At 43.5% G+C, this 17083-nt stretch overlaps 1 protein-coding gene across 1 annotated transcript in view; it reads left to right on the forward strand.

The window, feature by feature from the left end:
- LOC122399379 (neurobeachin) overlaps positions 1-17083 on the forward strand; it is a 197740-nt gene that overhangs the window by 56643 nt on the left and 124014 nt on the right. Inside the window, exon 2 of the mRNA XM_043400028.1 lies at positions 14244-14348. Within this exon, the coding sequence (XP_043255963.1) occupies positions 14244-14348 (105 nt within the window). The remainder of the gene's footprint in view (positions 1-14243; positions 14349-17083) is intronic.

The raw sequence follows: 17083 nt of genomic DNA on the forward strand, positions 1-17083 counted from the left end.
TCGAGCTTATAAATCGCTAACAACGCCCATGGTTCCAAGGGACCCACGTAGAATTGAGACGAGCTGGCTTGACCAGAATAAGTCCCCGTTCGCGTACACCGATGGAACACGTGTTTGCGCGTTTTGCGCGCATCGCATGCACGTTACAAAGTAAACTTGTCCACGGGGTATCGATCAGATCGAACGTTGTACAAATTTTCATCGAGTAACCCTGCTAAGTGCGCTATTTTGGTCTGAATTCGAGGGAGAACCGTCAGTAATAGAGACTAGAGTAGAGGCTAACCCGCGATAAGAACCTCTGTACCCAGTTTGTCGAATCGATCTTCGTACATGTCCGCGCATATATGTATATTTTCGCTCGTGATGCGGTCATATACCAGGAAGATCTACTAGCTACGCCGAGAACTATTACTCACGTCTTAATGCAGATATACCATATCTGGCCGACATTAATCTTCCGTGCAGTCATGTAAAGCAGCCGGGCATCAATCATTTTTTGAGAAACTTTTCTATTACTGGCACGTAGCCCGTGTCCGTCCCGTTCAACATCGGTTATAGCAACGCTCGCTAATAATTTATCGCAATCTTTCATACGGTTGAACGATTGTTGTTGTTCGTAGGAAATTGTAAACATGATGACTAAATCGATGTGAGAAAGTCAGTCCCGAAGATCTACTTTATTAAGAAATAATTGGAATTTTCCTGAGTACTCCGAATAATGCAGAGGATGATTATATTTTCTGCTGCTAGCTGACAATGCTCGCGAAAAATAAAAATATTCCCGGTATTATGGCTCCAAGATAATGTAAGTACTTAGAATCGGCTCACAATGAGATTTTCAAAGAATGCTGAGTATAGTCGGGGGGATTATAATCCTGGGCTGTACCTCAATAAGTGGTTTTTCATTACGACCTCCATCACGGAAGATTGAACGTCAGCGAATATTGCGTTTTAATGTGTAATTAAAAATATACTGCTCGTCGTCTCCCTCCGCTGAACGAACTTCTGTATTCTGATGTAAATTGCCCAGAAGTTTGACAATTACTCGAAATTACTAAAGCAGCGGCAATGTGTAATATATCACGTTTCGCATCGTACAAATGAAAGTGCCAACGAAACACAAAGGTTTTCTATTAAAGAAAAATGACGATTACAAATTTAATATGAAATGCAACATACTTCGTCGATAAATTTCTGAAGCAACAATTCCCCGTTCCTGTTTCTTTTTTAGGAAGGGAAGCTTTCATTTAATTATCCGCTTGTACCTTTACGGAATAAAAGTGCACAAGCGGAAAGCTTTGAGAGATTCCGCGGGTCTGGTAATAGTTGCAGCTTAGTTCTGCACATGATCTCAGGCTGAAATTGTGCAGACCCCGAAACGAGTTTCTTTCCAGAGGAAACCGTAATCCGCTTCTTTAATACAAATTCGTATCCACTCGTACACATTCCGAAAAGGCTTTACGCGTAATCGAATGTCGTCCCGCAGTTTTCGAATCGTAGGGAAACCGATCGTCGGACGCAGGCAAAGATTTGAATTTAATTTTGTTCCGTGCCCAATTGCCTCGAATCCGATTTTATTCGAGTTCGTAATATCCCTAGCGAAGTATCCATTTTGTTTGCCCGTCGTGACGATAAAGTTTGATAGCGCCATTCGCGAACTTGCCCAAGTCGAGACAAGAGGACAATTTTTAAGTCACCGCAAGCTGAAGATGACAAGTACTATCTTTATCTGTTTGAGAGTGTGATATTTGCTCGTTTTATGGTCTGTCGGTGTATTCATCGACACGAGTGTTTCGCATTCCGAATAGATGCCACGGTTATGCGATGCCACGCGCGATTGCGCCCCCGTTAATACCCTGATCTTGGTCTGTCAGGGACGTAGTCGGTGTCTGAGCATACGGATTACAAATTACCGGCGCCTGGGCATCGGTGCCTTCGCGTCGCGACGTGAAATTACGTGCCTCCTCTCGTCCCCAATTAACCCGAGTTCTCTCCCTCGTTCGCTCGTCCTCCGTTTCACGCACACGTGCATACACACACACACACACACACACACACACACCCTCTTGCTCGACCTTCCGCAGAACTCGACGGGTGCCCTCGTGACGCGGAACTCCCGCTGGTTCTACATCTCGTTCGCCTCCATCTTCGTTTCTCACGATTCCCTTTTCCCACCTTATGTCACGCAGAGATACTTACGACAGGATACGAATCTGCTTAATTGACCTATTTCGTTCTAATGGCCTTCTTTGCGGCCACCGTGCCCGGGCTTGCGGACTTCCTCCGGTTCTTCGGCTCCTTTTCAGCCGTCGACGGAGTTTCCGCGCAGGGGGTGGGAGGGATGTCGTTGCTGGAGGAACGATTAATCACGACCAGCCGTGACGCGCGACGTGTTCTTTCCGCGTCCGACATTTTCAGCTTGTACAAAATAAATAAAAATCGTCGAATCTCCAGAAGAAATGATTAGTAGGGAAAAAGCGTGATTAAGAGCCCTCTGGGGACCGAGACAAGAAGGCTTCCGGTCTTTGTTCCGTCCTTGATGGAACACCTTTGAATAGAGGTGAAAGTTCGTAGTCGTTGGCCATCTATTGCGAGAGACGACACGACTTTTTCTTAGAACACCCCGATAAATACAATTTTTTAGCTTTTCGTGGATCATCGTAGCGATATCGATTGAGTAGCAGAGGAATGACGAGGCTGGGCCGTGGAAATTTCGGAGAGCATTACTGTACTAACATTTAAGTGCGTTAACGTTGCCTGTAACAACATAGTTAAGATTTATTCAAGTAGAAACTGATGTTCATTTAATATTAATTGCGACAAAAGCATCGAATCGGTTATCCGGGAGCTCTTCAGAGTTCTCATGTGTTCATAGCCGAAGCGTGGGTACACATAACACGGTTTAAGGTTACAACAGCAAACTAAGGACGACGTTAAATGCGAAATGGTTATTATACCTAAATCAGTACAGAATAGAATAGACTGGTTAAATAATTCTGCAGAAAATATGAAATCTCTGTTCGATATTTCCAAGAGATATCTCGGTTAGATTTCACACGGGATCGTTCTTCAGGAAGAAAGTGCTTACCGTCCAAGAAGTTATGGAAGTACACTCGACGCGGTTCCATCAGTGGTGAAACCGTCGAGTGTACATTGACCATCTTGCGTGGACATGATAGTTAACAAGGCGGGTCTGGCTGAATTTCTATTCGGCCGGAAAGCATTCTGCGTTGCACGGGAACTCCACTCCGGGGATGAATGATCCTCGTGTACCGGTCAGAGCTAACACGGGCGAACACAAACAGCCCTGCGGCTGGCCGCTGCCTCCAGATTGAACCACTAGATTTCATTGCGTCGAGATGAACCACTCGAGAGCCACGCTCGGTACGAGGCGAACCACTCGTCCCGATTGGAGCACGATTCGCCATCGATGTGTCATTATATCCGACCCGATAACGAGACGCAACCTATAGTGGAAAAAGTACAGAAACGACACAAAGGAGTCGAGTGTCCGCGCGGTCGCCATTACCTCGCCAATTAACGCGAGTTACATCGCCGCTGGAAAACTACCTCCATTGTTACTCTTCTATTTTTATTCGACACCTCCCTTGCGCGACTACGAACAGATTAGGGGCCGCGATAAAAATTTGTCTATCTCGCTCTCGACGAATGTAACGAAAATGGTTACCGAACGCGGAAATTTGAAATCGAAATGGCGACAGCAGGTTGCACAGACGATATTTTCGATGCTCTTCGATATGAAAGGACACTATGGTTGTCGTTTCTGGAAATAATAGCCGGGGGCAATCGATATAGGTACTCCCGTGTGCAAGTGGATGCATTAATGCCATTCGCTGTCCGTGATATTAATTCAAGCTCGAATTTCACGGTGGAAGCCTGTGTTTGCAGACTCTGATCTCTCTTTGGAATAACAAATGCACGAAAGATCGTTATCGTCATCGATACGTGGGAACGAGTCGCGTGTGAAAACAACGACGAATCGATTGCTGGCGCACCGGTCGTTCGCCACTGTTTTCGTCATAAAAAAAATCCTGTATTTATTTGCTTACATTCGACGGGAATATTTCGTTAGCGTCTCCGTGTGTACAGAATTTTAATTAAAACTATCAAACTAGTATGAGGAGATATCTATTTTTAAAAGATTGGGTAACAGTAGCCACGGATCTAGAAACATTTCGACTGTATACTTGTATTTATACGAGGACCAAATAATTTTGAACGAATTAACCGCGTAAGTCTACGACGTACCGCAAATATGTTTGTAATTCGTTGGTAATAGTCGGTTATCAATAGTCTGATATCATGCTTGGTTGTAATGTTAGTTTAATGTAACAAATGGTCGTATAGGTTATTAATCCAATCGTGCCGCAATCAACGTTTAAACCTTGTTCCCCCATTAATCGCGGTAATTGGTACACGAGTGTTTTTCAGCTTATTTGTCGAAGCGCTTGCGGATAATTGAGTCGATGAATAAACGAAGAGAAACAATTTACGCGTACTTTTCCACATCGTGGCCGTGGCTCATATTTCATTCTACGTGGACATTTCGCTCTGACAGCCATTCGCAATTAGCGTGGCAACAGATGGAGGCGCGAGGTTCGTAAATGGTTCGTGTATCGGTTTTAGTTAAAGAGTTCCAGTCGAATGGAAAAAAACAGGTTTCTTAAATCCACCCAATGAAACGATATCTTTTCAAAATGTCAGAATATTTAAAACCAAAACATACGATATTTTGCACTCTTACGATACGATTCGGTACAAAATTACACAATACTTTCGAAGAAATTTGTATACATGTTAGAAATCGTGCGAAGTAAGCTACCAACAGGTGGCTTACCTTACTGTCGACTGTGCTCGACTTACGTTTCCCGTGTCTACATACACGTGACATAGTTTCAACCCTAATCCTACAGGGATGTGACTTCCGGTCACACATTATATTTGCGGTAAAGAATTTTTTTCTCGAAACTGCGTAGGATTTTGGGGGTATGTATATTCACCAAAAATTATTGTAATTGACCTCTGCAACCAAAAATAATTTTTTCAGAATGATTTGAAACTTTTCATTTTCGCCGAAAAATTTGTCCTACTACTGAATTTTTTTCTCGAAACTGCGTAGGATTTCGGGAGTATGTGTATTCACCAAAAATGATTGTAATTGACCTCTGCGACTAAAAATAATTTTTTTAGGACGATTTGAAAATTTTTTTTTCGTCGAAAAATTTGTCCAACTACTGAGATTTATTCTCAAAACTGCGTAGGATTTTGGGGGTATATTATATATAATATTCATATTTTAATGTTCTCTTATTGAACGACTATGATGTTCTCTATAAAACTAAATGCTCGAGTATTTTCGGCGGAACATTTGGTAATTGCACGTACTTCGTTGAAAAACGACAACGTCGCGGGTTTTTCTGAATATTACGCGATGATTGCGCGAACGTAATATCCGTAATTAGTAACGTCTAGCGTTAGAAGTTGGTTCGTTTCAAAGCCTACTAATTGCAGTCTATTAGAGGCTGACAGCTCAGTTTCGAGTTTAGCGATACTCGCAGGTTATCCACCATGAAACGGGGTAACTGCAGTGCTTCCTCCCTTCTCTCTTTTTTTAAAAAATTTTTTTTTATCAACAAACGCAACATTTCTCATCGCGCTTGCTGACTTCGAAACGCGTAATTAACACCCGACTTAATGCAGATAAATTTCTACTCGGATCGCAGCGCTGAAAACGTTTTATGGAAACGGTGGATCGTCGCAGCTAATTACACCGGGCGAGAAAAGTGTACGTCGTTATTTTTTAACGACGACTTTAAATATTCCCTTATACTCAATTTTAAAACACATTGTTTCTCAGTGCACTTTAGTGTGCTCAAAAAGTTCAGGTTGTAGAAGGTTCGATAATTAACTATTAAAAAGAAATGTTTCGATTTACTAATATGCACTGTGGAACAGACTCGGTTTTTCCATTGTTTTTCCTGGCTAAAAGAAAGATGCAAAAACCACCACAATTCCGGAAGAAGCTTCGACAGAGGATTTGACGCGTACTTGGTTCGCGCGTAGAGCTCTCGTGAAAACGATAGGAAGAATGACGCGCGGCCCGCGGTGTTGTGTCAGAAGTTTCATTAATTAAGCAGGGGTACCTTCGAGTGAGTACGAGTGGCGTCGCGACGCGCGAGGGAAGACGGACCCTGGTGAAACGAAGTACCCGAACCACGGAGGCAGGTAATATTTCAAGGACGACGGAGACAGCATTCGTCTGGCGAACTTCTGAAGTCAGTGACACGTGCCACTTACCGAGCCCTTTTATCGTTAGGCTGCCCTTATTACGGCGTCTACCTACACCGGCTTCTTCCCCGCTATCAATTACTCCGCGTAATGAGTGGCATTGTCTCCTCCGCGCGGGGCTTTCTCTCTCTCTTTCTACGAAATTGGCCCACCCTCGGATGAGATCTTTCGCGAACACGTACACCGGGGGATCGTGCATCCTATTTTACTATTTCAGGTGGAAATAGAGGGGCTCGAAATTTATTCGCAAGGACTATACTTTTTCTCCAGAGCAGCAAAGGCACAAACAAGGATGCATTTAGATATCTTTCACACCCCCGTCAACAAAGCAATCATTTCCACCGCGCACCGGTCGCCTCTATTCCGTATGTCCTCAAACTTTGGAGATAACCTCGTTAGTCACTTCCCGTACGTATACGTATCCTCGGAGACTTCCCGTATTTACACAAACACGGGCACGTCTACGATGTACGAACCACGGTTCGGGAACGAGCAACAATCTCCAGCGCGGAGCGAAATATGTTTGCTCTTGAAAGATAATTATGGCGCGCAGCAACCCTCATCAGCGATAACCAAGCTCGATTCTCGGACCATCCGCCGCTGGACCGTTCAATACCACGGGAGCATAACTTCGGACGTTTCGCAAATACACAGACGAGACTCAGAATTTCCTAACACGCGGACACAGAGTGCTGCGAGTGCTCGATCGGTCGGATCGAGACTGGTTCGAACATCGGGCCGAATGCAAATCGGAGCTTATACCGAGACGCTTTCCTATCATACTCTCCGATGCGGCTTCGAGGATGCCAGCCGCGACTCGACGCAGGGCCGTGTTAGTCTCGACTCGAAAGCTGTGGAATGCTTGCGCAGCAGACCATCGCGGTCCAATTCTACTCGAGATTTCCTCTCCCAGGGTATCTCGATCCGTCGTGGCAGACGTCCCCGGAACACATCGAGATAGCGATTCATTTTAAAATTCGTCAAACGACTCCGAGGCACGGGTTAACGAGGAGTTCAAAGACTATTCTAATTGTAATCTTCTTTCTTTGGGAACTCGGAACAAGGGTTGATAACGGTGAATCGAACCGACGACGGGGGCTGACGTTTCATTCGAAACGACAGTGACGAACGTTCTAGCAAAATTTCTGTCACGCGAGAAAAATTTGTTCGAAAGTAAAGCCATCCTTTCTCGCAAGAATGTTTCTTGTATACTTTCTGTCCCGCTGCGTTCCTCCAGACATCTAATCAGGAGCCACAACGGAACAAGAAGCAATCTCATAGCGGAGAAAATACAAAACACGAACAAATAAAAAGTGGATATTAAGAGACAACTTCTTTTTCTTTACCGAATGCTTTTAGCAAACCTACACGCAAAAAGATCCGCGTTAGACTTTTTCCAAGCGTCTCCACGGAGAGTGCCTCGAACGTATACAACCATACAACTATTTTAATTTTCATCTCGCTACGCAGCCGCGTTTAACGACGAAAACCATTAACAAGCCTTCGCGGACGCGCTGAAGGGGCTGTTCGGCAACATCGTTAACTCTCCCTGGATACGGACACGAGACTATATTTAAAATTTTCATTTTACGAAAATTTAGTCCGCCATTAAGCGCGCGTGAAAGCAATGGACGTTAAATTTCAATTTTGTTGATACGACCACGTTTCCAACTTCTCTTCCAGTGTTTAAAATTTTTTTTTTAAAGATTCAAGATCTATAAATAAAAATACTCGACCAAAAAACGATGGTTGCTTTCGTATGGATCTAATAATAATAAAAAGTTGTAGTTCGAGGAGCATTCGAGCGAACACGCCTTTGAGGAATCTGCGTCGACGCGGAAACTTCGACTTTCACGGGAGATATTCCGAGCGAAATGTTACATAATCGACGCCAGTCGAACCAAAGATCATGCTCGAAGCGTATAATGCGTCTTCTCGCGGACGATATTAGCAGAGAAACGGAAAGTCCGACGACAAAGGTGGGGCATTCAACGTTCGTTGACTCGAAAGCATGACTCGGACCGACGAGAACAATGCTTGTGAATTTAGAGCTTGTCAAGATGGCGGCCTAATTAGGAGGAACGCGGCTTAAATATGAATGTCGTACGGATGGAAACACGGTTCTGAGGAAAAGGGACAACCCGGAGCCCAATGAGCCAGCATCTTGTCTCGCTTTTTCGTTCTCTCGCTTCCACAGGGAAGAACTATCGTTCTTCAGCGATGCATACGTCATCGTGCATAATGCACCCTGTCTATTGGATAATTCATGCACCAACATGGCGCGTGTATACCTTCGCGGAAGATACTGAACGATGTGCTCGAAGAAAATTGTCTGACACGCGTACACGAGTTTCAAATAATTCAAATTCTCATATTCATGGTTATTTTACGGTTGTTCGAGTAACTATCGGAATCCTTAAAAATTAAGGAATACTATCAGAAGACTATCTTTAATTTGAACGAAGCGAAAATTAGCTCACGCGTAGCGTAACTTTCACAGGGAATGTTCTTGAGTATGGTGGGAATGGGTTCAGAGTAGGATCTCTAGAAGAGCAAGCGTAATTAAGGGAAGTTCGTTGGTCAGGGCTATAAACTTTACTAACATGCAGTAAATCGGCATTCTGGAATCATGAGTTCTACGTAGGGAGCCCAACCTCGTAATCCCTCTCTCTAAATTGCTTCAAACTCTGTGTATTACGATTACATGAGAACAATAACTCTAGACTGACGCAGCTAAGTAATAATTATAATGGGAATTACACGAGCAAAATTTGTTAATCCTCGATAGTATACAAATTTGTTACTAGCGTCAACTGTGGACACTTATAATTCGTGGATTCTAAAATATATCCACTCGTATACAAACCGCCAAGACATATACGATAAAGTGGAGGCGAAACCATAATGGAGGCGCACCGATTCGCCGCGAGCACTAATTGCACTCGAGGATGAAGATTGATCCGGGTCTGACATCCCGCCGGTTTCATCAAATTGGTCACCCATCAACCGACTGGCTAGTGGCTGTCTGCCAATTCGACGAACGATTAGGAATTAATGCAAGTAAATAGATGCCAACGCTGCAGCCAGCGTCGCGAAAACCTGAATAATTCATGAAATATTTAACCGAACGCAAATCTGCCACTTCTCGTCGTCGTTTCGTTTCCTTTCTCCGGTTTCCCGCGAAACGAGCAAGCAAAACGAAACGTTTCGCGATCGTTTTAACGCTGAAAGAAAAAAAAAGATACGTCGATTGATTGGAAAAAATAAACCCTTTAGCGTGGATTGCCGGACTATCAAAAAAGGAAAGCTACACGACAGACAGGTCCGACGAAATTTCAACGGGATCGCAGTTTGCAAATGTTTTGTCGAAATAACCGTCGGCACACACGCCCGGAGAGAATTCACTTTTGCAGATCGAGTGAACTCAAGCTTTGGACAAAAATTGCATACAGAGGATTCGACCGGATTGAGTGGATTAAGAAACGATATACGCGAATTGCGTTATTTTAGTTCGTTGTTTCCCGGAGATTTTTCCGATGCACCGAGCAATGCGCGATCAAACAATAATTCGAAAATAGAGAAATAATAAATCGTGAAGCGGAAAGCTTTTCTGCGAAACTTTCGTAACAATTTCGTTCGGACTCTTTCGACTAAGCACTTCAACGCTCGTTCCTACCGGTGTTAATTGAAAATGGATGAACACGAAATTTTACAAGCATCTTCAAAAAGAATCTAAACAACTTAATAGATTTAAGTGCGCGCAAGCACATCGTTTCGTGCAACGCGATGCTTCGTATTGCACTCACGGTGATAGCGTGCATATGTGTTCGGTGAACACGACCCTGCATGAATACTACAAATTCAGACCATTGTTCCGGTCGTGCTTCTTGACAGTGATTCACTGGAGAACTGACGTTTCGAAACACACGTTCAAATATTCTTGTTCGTACGTCTCATCCGCTGGGAACTCGTGGGAAATATCCGGGTGTCGCTGTGCATCGTTTACATTTGTCACTAGCAAACATTCATTCGGCATTTTATGGAAAATGACGTACGAGATGTTTAAGAATTTAAATTACGGTAGACGGATGCATGGCGTAGGTCTCAGGAATAATATAAAATTTTCTACTTTAAGAACGCAAGCCACAAACTGTTTCTATCGATTAATCTCTTTAGATTTCGCCAAAGAAACAACGTAATATTTTTCTCGGCGAAGAAACGTGTCTTCGCGAAGATTGAATTCCAGTATTTCTTCGATAAGTTTCTCGGATAACGACGTGCTCGACGCAGTGTAGATAAACTCGACGTGATTTCGAGAGCAAATGCGCACGCTTCGTTTTTTTTCGCGTGTTATTATTACAATACGGCGCAGAGGTAAAGAAGAGGGTTCCCTCTGTGCGATGCATTCTTGAGAGGCAATTGAAAACCTTTCACAGGCTGCAAACAAGCTTCGAAACGCTGTCTGGAGGTAACTCGATCAAGACCTCCTACGTGAACAGTACGAGCCAGTTTCCATCGAATCTGTAGCACCGTCAAATGCCGACAACTTCGCGAACAAGGATCGATCTTCCGGCAACATTTATTTGCACCCCTTTGCTACGTCTACTTAGTATGTAATAAATTGTGCTCCGATAATGGCCGGGGAACGTTCGAGATTAGGTATCGGGTTTTGGTAATAACGCCGATATTAACTAAACTTGAAACAGTCTCGAGCAACGATTACTACCGATCGCTTTATGGGAGCAGCAAATTAATGGGAAGATGTTTCTCAAACTGGAGGATGAGCACTCTTAGATATAGAGGCTCTTCGTAATTGAAAAGGGCACTCAAGGAAAATGTTTAACTCGGAAAAATGTAATTATGTCATTCGCTAGATAAAAGTAAAACGTACAAGAGAATCTAAAATGAGAAATGATAAGATTCACCCTTTGAGTGGAAGAAATTATGGAAATTATTTCGTAACGTGTCTCGAGTGCTACAGGTGTGAGTTTAAGGCGCAGAAATAATAAGATAACATCCTAAGCATAAGTCTGATACGACCTTGTTTCCGAGTTACAGCCTGTACAATGTACTGGGGATCCTTCCTCAAATATAGACAGCATAATCGGATATTAGTCTGCTGTTTATCTATAAGATCTGAGGGCCCTGAGATCTGTAAACCTCATCACGTGTTATTTGTATTGTAAACAGCTCCTATCTTGCGCTAAGTGAAGATAGGATATTTGTCATGTAAAACGATGTTATTAACACGGTAATCTACGTTCAAAGAGAAAATACACAATCAGTCAGAGAAGTCCCAGATGTCGCAAAGTCAGATATTAAAAATGTCAAAGATGATTACAACGCGACAGAAAAAGGTGGGATCAAGAAATTCTTAACACGGATTACTGGACACAAGTAATTGTAACAAATTGGGACAACGCGCGTCAAATATAGCACGGTGGATTTTAATGAAAAATAAAAAATAAGACTGGATGCGATGCAAGATATTCTTGGTCTCATTATTTTCTTAGTGGCGGTCGTGATGGCGACATATCTGTAACTCTGAATGCACAGCGGCCAGTGTTTTCGTTGTCGAATATGCAAATTTGGCACGTACTGTACTAGACTGGCTGTTTTCGACTGGCGGAAACATAGAAGGTGTAAAAGCAAGTGGTATCCAATTAGCGGTCGGCTCTCCTGGCCAGCCCTAATTCACCGAATCCCATTCTGCCTTCCCTCGCGCGTTCGTTCTACCACTAGCTCGTATGCGAACGCGGCACGATCGAACACACGCACGCACTTGGTGGTAGAAATATAACGACTCTCGTAAACGCAGCGGGCAGTCGAGACGATGCAGCTATAAATTATCGTGTCAGAGCCGCGTCTAGAAAACTTTTTCCCGATGGGAAAAATTTTATGCAGGCACCGGTAATGAAATTCCACTTGAAAATAAATAAAAAAAAAACATCCTACAACGTAAGAAGCGGAATCGGATCCTCGGAATCCAGGAAACCCAAATACGTCCATTTCTGTTTTAATTCACGTCTCTTTCGACGGTCTAACATGGTCGACGGGATCCGTGCACCGCGTGTACGCGTCGTTCATGGAAATTTCGTTCACGGGCGTTTGCATGGAAAAACAATCCTGCCAATCGAGTCTGTTTGCTCCATCGCAATCAATTTGCAGCAGTAGTGTTACCGGTGAGTGCTCGTCGAGAGCAAACAGAGTATCCGGGACCGTACTTTTTCGGGGAAGCTATTTCCTGATGCTCTGCCTGTCGAGACGGGCTGATTGTAACGTCACGTTCCTTCCGGGATCGATGCTATTATACAGGATGTCTTTTTGACATTGGATTATATATTAGATTATATCTCCTTTTCTATCGACGACGAAAAAAATATCAGAAAAATTTCTCTGAGAAAATGCCTCGATGCAAACCTGTTTCACAACTTCTAATAATCAGACCACAAGTGGCTATTACCTAGTTTTATTGCAGTAAAGATCACACTGGATTCGTACCACGATAATATTGACCAAAACCGTTTAAAACTAATAAACCGCTGTGAAACTCGCGTGTAAAGGCAAAAAATCACGCTGGCAAAAGTCCGTTTCGCATGTATACATCGTGGACATTTTGGCAAACGATGGGGATCGATATTTTCTCCCGTCAACGCTTCTATTTCTCAACACCGTGTTCCACCGCCCTCCTAATCCCTGCTATACGATTCTCCAAAATTTCGTGGAGCGACGTAGGTCACATTTCGAGGATGGTTGCGGCGTCGAACGTGGAATCGTTGTCTGCGAGCAATAACGCCGACCCCCGTTCTTTTTTTCCCGCGGAATTTATTTTCCTCGAGGGGTGTTTCGGAACGACGACTACGTGACAGCGAAACCTGCAACTTATGCGCGCCATTCCGCCACCCCCGAAACGCTATGCGAAAACACGTGGCAACAACCGCTTGATGCTAAGAACGAGCACAACTACGAATGTATTTTATTAACATACATTATAAAAATTTGACAAGTATACTTCGATGCTCGAACTGCAATGGCAAACCCGCGGAAAAGAAATTTTTTATTAAACCCCAGACGAGACATAAATCGTATCGAACACGTTCCTCTCGCGCAGTATGACGACCATTTCTACTTCAATAAGCCCTCTCTGGAGAGAATACGCTTACCTGTTTTCTTTTTTATCAATTTTGCAAACGACCTCGCCCTATCCATGAATTTTTACGACCGATAGACGATCGTAAAAGTTGCTCCTGACCCCGTCGCGCACCGTAGGTGGGACATAAGCAATTCATGATCGATATCGAGGCCAGCATTTGGAAGAAGACTGGGTAAACTGGCGGCGGGCAAGAGCGCGAGATACTTCGCCGGAAATTACGCCCTCTCCGCGGAGACAGCGCTTTCCACGTGCAGAAACCGTTCCGAGCGTAAGAAGACGCCGCAAACGTACGCAGTTTCGCAAACTCCCGGCGTCCTACGAACGATTTATCGACGTTACTCGCAGAGTCGATAAGTCATCGTTTCCCGTGCACGATGCGCAAGCACATAAATTTTTTAGCGCGACACGCCGCGAACGTCGCAAGATCGAAAATACTACGTGTTCCTCGGGTAATGTACCGAACGTTTTCGACTTACGAGAATACGTAGTTGGCCAAATCGATTGACAGCGACATAGCTGATCGTATTCTACGTTAAAAACAAATGGAAAATGTGGAGTAAAATTTTTCCATTAGAGGCTTCGTCTTCGAGAAAACCGAGTTTGAATGTTGGGTATACGTACTACAGTGTCTGGCCATTACACGATATTTCTACTTGGTAAAATTGCGGAGGAAGACGGAGCGCTGTCTGATCAATGCTCGAGTTACTCTACTGAAATTCGGAATTCAGGCACAGAGTCTTTAATAACAGGTTTAATAACACGTAATTCGTTCTGTTTGCAGCTGGTGGGCGGCGAATTTGACATGGAACTGAACTTCGTGATTCAGGACGCACAGAACATCAGGCACATGTTGGAACTCCTCGATCATTGCCCGCCCAATCTCCAGGTAAGCAGTGGGCGTAACGTTCGGCCCGATCAAACTAATTATCCAAGCGGCTCGGCTGTTATACACCCGCCGCAAATTTGATTCTCCGAAGGAACACACGTTCAATACGATCAATACGCGTCAAACGAAGTCTCCCGCGTAATTAATTTCTCGTACGCGCGACCGACGGGATTTTTCTCTTAAAATTCCACGACCGTGGCCCGGACAGCGCCGGTCGGGTCCCTTTTCTCGGAACTCGCCGCGGAAAAAAGGGCCGAGCTCAAAGCCCTGGACGCGCGCAAAGGGGATTGAAATCCATTACGCGGTAAATTTCGTTCCGAGACAAAAAAAAAAAATGCCGCGCGGAACACAAATTTTTTTCTCTCCCCGTCTGCAAGCCCCGTGAATTTATCAAGCGTTGTCAACACCGGTGGCCGTGATTCGTATCGAACCGGATGCGAATCGACTCTGGCGTTTTTTCCGATCGTGAAATATGCTGCTCGCGACGATCGAAGGACGTCGACTGATTCGCGGCGATCGAGATCCGTGACTGGGCGATTCTGTTTCCCGGGATACGGTAATCTCGATACAACATTTTTACGAGAATTTCGATTCTGCACTACGAAATGTTCTGGACGCAACTTTTTTGGGGGAGAAGAGGAGGGGGTTGTACGAAATGTGGTTCTAATAATTGAAGTCACTCGAGGATACAATTTTGTTATGCTGAAAGATATTTTTTAGTTAAGAAGAAATTAAATTTGATGTTATTCTGCAGGATATGATGGTCTGTTGTATTGTCCAATCAAAAATCAAAGATCAATTCAGAATATTTATATAGCTTTTACGCCACACATGTTCGTCCAATATCGATGCCATCGTTGATAGGCTTTAATGGCTCTAGTAATCATATCCTGTGCAATAACATCAACTTCAGGCTGGATCCAAGCTAGTAATTCATCAAATTGCAGGAGAATGAAAATACAAATTATTATTGTGATTGTTTCTCATCTAAAAAATTGTGTCCTCGGTAACTTTAACGATGCGTACCTGGTTTTGTTATTCTGTCTGTTTCCTCCTGCTTCTTTCGAACTTACACTATAGTCACGATGCTCGTTTGTAAGCTACTTGAATGTATCGAGGCTAACGTGAAAAAGCGATACCTTTATGCCGTTCTGTAGTCGTTACATTTCGTCTCGTTGAAGAAACCATCAAAAGAGCGAAGTAAAGATATAAGGATAGAAAAGTTTCGCAAATAATGGAGGGTCCTTAATCGCCGCATCAGATACAGGAAAAACCATTTACTCTTGCGTCGCAGTTGGTAAACTTGTAGTAGTTCGAGCCCCATGGAGAAAGTTTTTGGTGCAAAAGTAAATAGAAATTTAAGCTGCGTACACGGTACAAGTTGTAAGAACCCTGTCCTTCCATTCACTTGCACTGGGATCGCGTCCTCGCGTTAACGAAAGAAAACATTGTTCAGCAACCGTGAAGTTTGAAATGGAAATTTACTTATCAACGATTCATTAGTACCCACCTTTATTAAATGATGTAAATCAGCTGTAAGAAAACTCTGTTAGTAAATTATAGGAAGGGTAGACAAACGATGAATGTAAACATCAATGATCTATAGAACTGGTTTAAATTAATCTACGTGCACTTTCGATCAGAAGTTGAAAGCTTGCGATGCTTAAAATAAATGAACTCTCGTCTCTAACGCGTTAATTGACTATTACTTAGAAATTGTTTGAGGTGGAAATTATAATTATATTTTGATTTAGTTCAAATACGCTGTATAGGCTGTTTCAGTAAAATTTGAAAGTTTCTTTGTACTTATGATATTTCGATAATAAGCATGCTAGAGGAAGTCGAATCATTTCTCGACCGAGGAAATAATGATCTAGTGATACGAACCCGCAGCGTGAATTCCCTGTGTCATCTCGATAGCATTGGTTGTGGTTGATATAATCTGTTGGGGATCGATTTCTGGCGTCCTCAGAATCCCGTTCAAGCACGTCCCTGAAATGTTAATACTGTTAAGGGAGTTTCCACGTTGCCATCCCTGACTGTACATGGCGATTCCCTGTATATGGGTGTCTCTTATATACAGCGAATGTCCGCAGAAATGCGTACATACGTATGCATGTACACATAGGAGGCTATCCGTGTCATTGAAACCTAACCCAGACAGGACGGAATATATATCCCTGACGTGTTGTCGCGATGAACGTTTCACGTATTCTTACGCTTTCGAAATTCTTTAAAACGGCCAGAACGCGTTGACGTTTCAAATTAATCGGCACCGAAACGCAGCAGTTAAATTATCAGTATCGATCGAAACTCGATTTATTACATCGAACTTAAGTCATCAAGTAAATGGCACTCGATGGTAGATGTTACGCGACTAAATTACACGAAGGAGGAAGCAATAACTCTCGAATGATACCCATTCCGAGTCTTTTTGCGTTAAAGACTTTGCGCCAATTTATGATCGACGTTGCCTCAGAAGCAACGATTGAAGATACCGGACGAGATCGAGAAATATACAATTAAATCTCGAGTATATTGCTTCGTTATTTACCGACAACCTCCTTACAACGTGGAAAGGCCTTCAAAGGGGCAATTAAAATGGATGAGACATCGCTCAGCGACGAAAGGGATGAAGCAACGGATGAGAAAATATCGTTGCTCGGTACAAAGCCGTAAAACCGGACGTATAACGGAAACAGCTATCGCCAGGAGAGTATAATATTGAATCTTTT

The sequence above is a fragment of the Colletes gigas genome, unplaced genomic scaffold (assembly GCF_013123115.1).
Source record: "Colletes gigas isolate AHSC1104 unplaced genomic scaffold, ASM1312311v1 Colletes_gigas_Sc00013, whole genome shotgun sequence".
In the NCBI taxonomy this organism is placed as follows: Eukaryota; Metazoa; Arthropoda; class Insecta; order Hymenoptera; family Colletidae; genus Colletes; species Colletes gigas.